The sequence below is a fragment of the Artibeus jamaicensis genome, unplaced genomic scaffold (assembly GCF_021234435.1).
Source record: "Artibeus jamaicensis isolate MK-2021 breed Jamaican fruit bat unplaced genomic scaffold, CSHL_Jam_final scaffold_1019, whole genome shotgun sequence".
NCBI classification, from domain to species: Eukaryota; Metazoa; Chordata; class Mammalia; order Chiroptera; family Phyllostomidae; genus Artibeus; species Artibeus jamaicensis.
In genome coordinates this window covers 35,607,692-35,614,358 of record NW_026522025.1, presented here as the reverse complement: position 1 = coordinate 35,614,358, position 6,667 = coordinate 35,607,692, and the positions used below count along the sequence as shown (strand labels likewise).

General features: G+C 50.7%; 1 protein-coding gene across 1 annotated transcript; it reads left to right on the top strand.

Annotated features, from left to right (window-relative positions):
- The first annotated feature begins 366 nt into the window (after positions 1-366).
- BARHL2 (BarH like homeobox 2) lies at positions 367-5,343 on the top strand. The gene is made up of 3 exons (XM_037154431.2): positions 367-1,057; positions 2,957-3,182; positions 4,976-5,343. The coding sequence occupies exons 1-3, from the start codon at positions 445-447 to the stop codon at positions 5,286-5,288; spliced, it is 1,152 nt and encodes a 383-aa protein (XP_037010326.2). The 5' UTR covers positions 367-444; the 3' UTR covers positions 5,289-5,343.
- Positions 5,344-6,667: the final 1,324 nt, after the last annotated feature.

Genomic DNA, 6,667 nt, shown 5'->3' with positions numbered 1-6,667 from the left:
CTCCGAGGGCGCGCAGCCGCCTGGGCTTCGGGGTCGCTGCACCTGACACGTCCGCCGCTGCCGCCTGGTGCCAGGCTGTGAGCGACCCAGGCGGCGGCGGCAGAGGCAGCGCAGCAGCCCCAGGGGTCACCTCCTGACGCCCGCGCCACCACCGCCGCCCCACATGCGCGGTCGTTCCTGGAGTGCAAGCTCCGTGCTTCCTCAACAATTTTTGTAACTTTCCCCCGGTCTTCCTTTTTCCCCTCCCTTACTTTTTGCATAAAGGGTAAAAAGTTGTGTCGAAACTGTCCACCGATTGTCACGTCCCAATAATCCTTCCGTCCCTCCCCACTTTTTTTTTTAAGCGGCAACAACATTGTTTAGTGTTCATTTTACGATCGATAGCGTTCTTTGCTTGGTCGGGGCGGCTGCTGAGCGGCGGAGTGGCGTGGACCTCATGTAGAAATGACAACAATGGAAGGGGCCAGCGGGTCGAGTTTTGGAATAGACACGATTTTGTCCAGTGCCAGTTCGGGCAGCCCCGGCATGATGAATGGAGATTTCCGCCCACTCGGCGAGACTAGGACCGCGGATTTTAGAAATCAGGCCACTCCATCCCCTTGTTCAGAGATTGACACGGTAGGAACGGCGCCTTCCTCTCCCATCTCTGTCACCATGGAGCCTCCGGAGACGCATCTGGTAGCAGACGGGCCCCAGCATCACCACCACCTCCACCACAGCCAACAGCCGCTGCCGGCAGCCGCAGCCCCAACGCAAAGTTTGCAGCCTTCGCCGCCGCAGCCGCCGCCGCCGCAGCAGCCACCCGCTCAGCAGCTGGGCTCGGCCGCCTCGGCCCCCAGGACTTCCACCTCTTCTTTTTTAATTAAAGACATCCTGGGCGACAGCAAACCTCTGGCAGCGTGTGCACCCTACAGCACCAGCGTCTCCTCTCCCCACCACACCCCGAAGCAGGAGAGCAACGCAGCCCACGAGAGCTTCAGGCCAAAGCTGGAGCAGGAGGACAGCAAAACCAAACTCGACAAGCGGGAAGATTCCCAGAACGACATCAAATGCCACGGTGAGTAGCGCCGCCTGGGCCTCAGCCGTCTAGCTTCTCCTACTGGTTCCCTGTCACCCCTTCGGTCTCCCGCAGATCTCTCTGACGGGGAGTTACTCCGGCACCTTCTAAGGCGATTGCACCGCAATTAAAAACTGCAGGCGGGAGGGAAGCCTGGGCGTGCGGTTTCGAGATTCAAGACTCGTCCGAAGTTCTGCTTATTGTTAACATTTCTCCCTCTCAACCCACACCAACATTCACCTCCTTTCTTTGTTTTATTTAATTTTAATTTATTAGGAAAGGGCCAGCGGCGAGGGTATCTGACCGGAAATACTTTTGTTGATGAAAGGCAAGGACTCGAGATTTTTTTAAAACCGAGACCTCGTGAGTGGGAATAGGGAGACGTGGGAGAAACAGGCTTAGCTAGCGTGGTGTCTTGGGGTGTGATCACGACATGGTACTTACTCTTTAATGAAAATTATTTCATTCTCCCTACACACCATATTTTCCAAACAACAGCACAGGAATTATCAGACTTAATGAAGGAAAAATTTCCTAGTTGATTAACAGAGCAACTTCTTGAAAATTAGATCCTGGTTAATATTGGGAAGTCCACAAGATAAAAATTTTAATCAGGTTTTCAGGATTAAAAAAAAAAAAAACCCTTCTTACCCGATGGACCCAACTGAATATCTGCATTTTTGTAAAATTTCTGGTTTTCCTTACTAGTAATTGAGACATAGCATTTATGAAAGTAAAATTTATGGAATTGAATTTATCTATTTCTTGGTAAAATCAGAAGATGGCAATCGAAATTGTCCTTCAACTCCCTTTTTCACATTTTTTCCCAGGTAGTTTTATAAGTGTTCTGGTCTTTATGACAGAAGCATTTCAACATAGCGGGAAAGTTCATTTTTCCTTTACTAGGTGGTCTATTATTATTACTGTTACTATTATTATTATTAATCTTTGCCATCTCTAGGAAAGATGTGCATGGACTGTCTGGAAGGTAGGATATTGGCTCCTCATTTTACTATTACAGCATTAGCATAATAGTGCCCAAAACAGATGTACAGTCTGGTCTGGTGATTTTTTGTGCACCAACCTCCCCAGTGGGTCAATTAGAGAGATTATTGTTCTTCCTGCAGGGAAGATCAAGGAGCGCAGCAAAAAACGGGTACAAACAGAGAGGGATTGACATATCGATTTCCCAGCATTTCAGTAAAAAACCAAAGTTGACAAATGGAATCCGGAAATCTCTGGGCTGTCACCTGAATGGGTTCAGTGATTTTGAGCTCAGCTCGGTGTCTGGGTGACATATTCTTTCGGAAGCTTTGCAAGACGTGATGCAAGCAGCTGCAGAGACCTTGATTCCAACATTTCCCAAGTGTACCTGATAAAGGAAAACAAATGCCAGTAACTTTGAGTAAACAGAAAAAGTAAAATGAAAACGGTGCCCCCTCTGCAAAAAAAAAAAAGAACGAATGAAAAGAAAAAAAAGGAATAGAATAGGCCTTTTGAAAACTACTAAATCTAAAAAAAAAAAAAAGAAATCATAGTGAAAAACAATAAAGGAAATGGACAGAGTCTCCCCACCCTTCCAGTAAGTAAACAATAACAAAAGGACCCTTTATTATAAAGTATTTTTTCTTTTTCAATTTCAAAGGTGGAGAGATCAGATACCCTTTTAAAACCCTTTTAAGGAGCTCCACACCAAGGCTCCATTCTCTCTAGACAGAAATTGGTCCTCTTTCTCCATACTGGCTGAAGTCCAAGTGTGTGTGTGTGAGGAGGGTGGCATAGTACAGTCCCTAGAGACTAGCAGCTGGCTTGGGAATGTGGAAATGTGTGCCAGGAGGACACTCCATCCTTCCCTATTCCAGACTAGTTTGCTGAGCTGTGCCTGGGTTTCTGTCATAGGAACAAAGGAGGAAGGAGACCGGGAGATTACAAGTAGCCGAGAGAGTCCCCCTGTGAGAGCCAAAAAGCCTCGCAAAGCCAGGACGGCTTTCTCTGACCACCAACTCAATCAACTGGAGCGTAGCTTTGAGCGGCAGAAGTACCTGAGTGTGCAGGACCGCATGGACCTGGCTGCTTCACTCAACCTCACTGACACCCAGGTCAAAACCTGGTACCAGAACCGCAGGTAAGGGAGGCTCTGTGAGGGAGCAAAGCCTCTGGCCATCCAGGTCATGACTATAGCACTAGTCTTCTTCCCTCCTGGCCTTGGGAGACACTAGGGACTCAGAGGGTTTGGAGTGGGCACTTGGGACTTTCAAGCATGGGCAGGGATTAGCCACTCCCCCAAGGTGCGAGCTTTCCATAGGCAGCTGAAGTTTAGAAAATTTTGCACTTCTAAGTGTTTTAACATGTGCTACTTTACTCTCACATCTGACTGGCTGGAAGTCCCCCCCACCCACTTTGCTCCGAAATCAATCAAGCCACACCTTCTCAAAATCAGACATCTGTGCAGCTGACACTCAGGCCTATGGAGCCTGAGAGGTGTGCCCTTTGGGCCTGCCGCACACTGGTTCTAAGTGTCTGTAGCTGGCCACGCAGCCTAGCTATTTCGGTCTTGGGAGAACTGCCCCACTGTTTTGATTTAAATGTCTTTGCCTTGGCCTGTGAGGCAGCCAGGACAGATAGGGTAGGCAGCAGCAGGCGGGAGAATGAATCAGCACTGGGTAGGCATCCATACTGAGGATCTGTCCCCTCGACTGGCTGCCTCAGAGCCCACCAGGAACCTCACAGGAAATTGGGAAAGGGGCTGGCAGAGCTTGCGAGGCCCCTGGACTGTAGAGGAAACCCTGGGCAAGCTGAGGCTGAGGAAATACTGTGTTTCCAATCCAGATAGTTGTCTTTCTTGTCTGGATTTTTCTTCCCCCTCCTTTTCTCTTGTTTGTGTTCTAATCGTCCATAAGTGCGGTTTGAAATGCCCATCCAGTTGTCATCTTTACCATAATTTTCTGTCTCATTACATACGGTTTCAGCCACCCTAATTCTGTCGGAAAACATTAGTGTCATTTGTAGCCAATTTAAAATGGACGACATGTTTATTAATTTGGCTGGAGCTGCCGGGTATGGATGGCCCACCAGTCCTGAGTTCCTTTATGAGTCATTTGAGCCAAAGCCTCTTCTCCTCCTGTTCTTAAGGAGAGTGTAGTGGGCGAGGGAGAAGACTGAGAAAAGCTGATCACAGATTTTTAATTGTTACTCTCTCCCTAAGGAAAAAATATCTTGAAATGCATTTTCCCCCTCCTGAAATGGCCCGGAGGTACTGACCCCTTGGGAGAGCACTTCCTCAAACGAATTCCGTTTGGAAACCTTGCTATCTTCCTCTGCCTGAGCCCCCTGCCTCCTGTAAGGTCCTTTCAGGCTGATGAGAGAGATGTGTCCCCACAGCCCTGGGGACTGAGAGGGGCCAGGTCCAAGGCCCAGGAATCTCGGTGTCCCTTTGTTTACGGTTTCTTCTCTCTCAGCCGCAAGGAAAGGGGGGGAGGGGCAGAGAGACTCTGGGATTGTTGGGGAGCCACTCACTGGGAAAAGGAATTAGAGGAGGAGGGAAGGGATCGCCTATAGAAAGAGTGGCCTTAGCTGGCCTTCAGGAAAGTTTTGGGAGGTAGGCAAACTATAAGGGGTGGCGGCAACCCAGGAGCCGAGGATCAGAAAGAAGCAGCAAAGCTTGTAGAAGTTCATTTGCGAATTCTCCGACATCGAAAGTGTCATTTATGGAATTGACTTGGCTTTTGGTCACTGTGAGCAATAGGGTAGTGTTGGGTGGGGTGCGAGGTGCACAAGATTCCGGTTCTCGGAGCTCTCTCAGCCTCCCGTCCCCCAGGAAAAGAAGGCGGGGAAGGGCGAGAGAGGGAGAGAGAAGGGGCCTTGGCGCCTGGACCGTGCCCACAGCTGCGGGGTGCGTGCACGTCCACTGTTTTTCAGGACCAAGTGGAAGCGGCAGACCGCGGTGGGCCTGGAGCTGCTGGCCGAGGCAGGGAACTACTCGGCACTGCAGAGGATGTTTCCTTCGCCCTACTTCTACCATCCCAGCCTGCTGGGCAGCATGGACAGTACTACCGCAGCCGCAGCGGCCGCCGCCATGTACAGCAGCATGTACCGGACTCCTCCCGCGCCCCACCCTCCGCTGCAGCGGCCCCTGGTGCCCCGCGTGCTCATCCACGGCCTGGGGCCCGGGGCGCAGCCGGCTCTCAACCCCCTGTCCAACCCCATTCCAGGCACCCCGCACCCCCGGTGAAGGACAAGAACCAGGACAGCGCTGCAGTCCCTCTCCCGTTCCCTCCCCTACTCGGACTGCTGTCCTTTCTCTCCCCGCACCGGGCGGACGGGCCTCCCTGGCAGCGGACCCCGGAGGCCGCGAAGTGAGAAAGGAAGACACTCACCATTGGGCGGGGCCCCCGGAGAGGAGCCAGCCCTCCGCTCTCCCTCTCCCTACCCCTCGAGACAGGGCTGGAAAGCTCCCCCACTGCAGTGTGACTGGTGAGAACGCTGGCCCCACACAAAGTGCGATCAGTAAGTGAAAACATCAACAAAAACAAAACCTCAAGTTCTTTTAAAAATGACTTTAGGGACATGCAGGAGGGAGGGAGGGGGAGGGGTAAGGAGGAAAGAAAGACGGGCATGGAGAGGAAACTGCACAGACGGAGAATTGTAGACGGACAGACAGCCTCAGATTCCGAGGCAGAGGGCGTTGCTGTGGACATTCCGCCTGCCCCGGAGAAAAGAGGAGGGTAACTGAGAACTTTGCACTGATTTCTCATGACCTTTTTTCTTTTGGAAAAGTGGCATGCTCCGTAATATGAAGAAAAATGTACATTCGAAAGACTGAGTGATAAGTGAGATATCATATTTATTATATGTTGTCCAAAAAAGAGTCACTTATATATGTTAGTAAAACATGAGTTTTCTTTTCATGTCTTTTTGATTCAGTAAAATAAATGCTTAGACAAAAATATAGATTTTTTTGTGATTGAAAATTACAAGAATAAAGTTTATCTTTTTTTAACAAATGATGAAATCCAAGGGAGCTGATTTACTAAAACAGAATGTACTGTGATGAAGTAACCGATTTGATTTAGAAAAAAAAATTCTTTCCGGGATGTTAGGAATTTATAAAATCTGTAAAGACGTCGGGTTGATTTGTATAAAAACAGCTCCATTTTTCATGCCGGCCTCTTTTGAGCCGTTGTTTATATGTGTGGTTTTCTTTATTTTTAAGTGGATGATTTCAGAGCAGCCGCGAGGCCACGGAGAAAGTCTGTCGTAGGTTGTCGGTGATTAATAAGTAAGCGGCCCACTTTCCTTGCTGCCCCGGCCTCCTGGCAGCCCCAGCTGAACTGGGTCTGTCCACCCCCTCCTCCTTCGCGGGTTCCTCCCGGGGCAGCCAGGGTCCCCAGCGTCGGGCGGGCGGGCGGACGCTACGCGGGCCTAGCAGCTGTTCCAAAGCCGGAGGCCGGGTGCCTGCTCCGCAGGACAGCCTGCGAGCGTGAGGCTGCAGGGCGCGCAATTAGGATGCCCCGGGGACTCGGAGAGGTCCAGCTAACGAACCCTCCTGGCGGCTTTGATCCTTGCCTTCTCATTCCCTGGGCAGGCATCCAGCCGCTACCCCACACCGAG

Coding starts and splice junctions, on each gene's coding strand:
- BARHL2 (XM_037154431.2), top strand. CDS start 445: ATGACAACAATGGAAGGGGCCAGCGGGTCGAGTTTTGGAATAGACACG. Junction 1,058..2,956: donor GAACGACATCAAATGCCACG/GTGAGTAGCGCC, acceptor TTTCTGTCATAG/GAACAAAGGAGGAAGGAGAC. Junction 3,183..4,975: donor ACCTGGTACCAGAACCGCAG/GTAAGGGAGGCT, acceptor ACTGTTTTTCAG/GACCAAGTGGAAGCGGCAGA.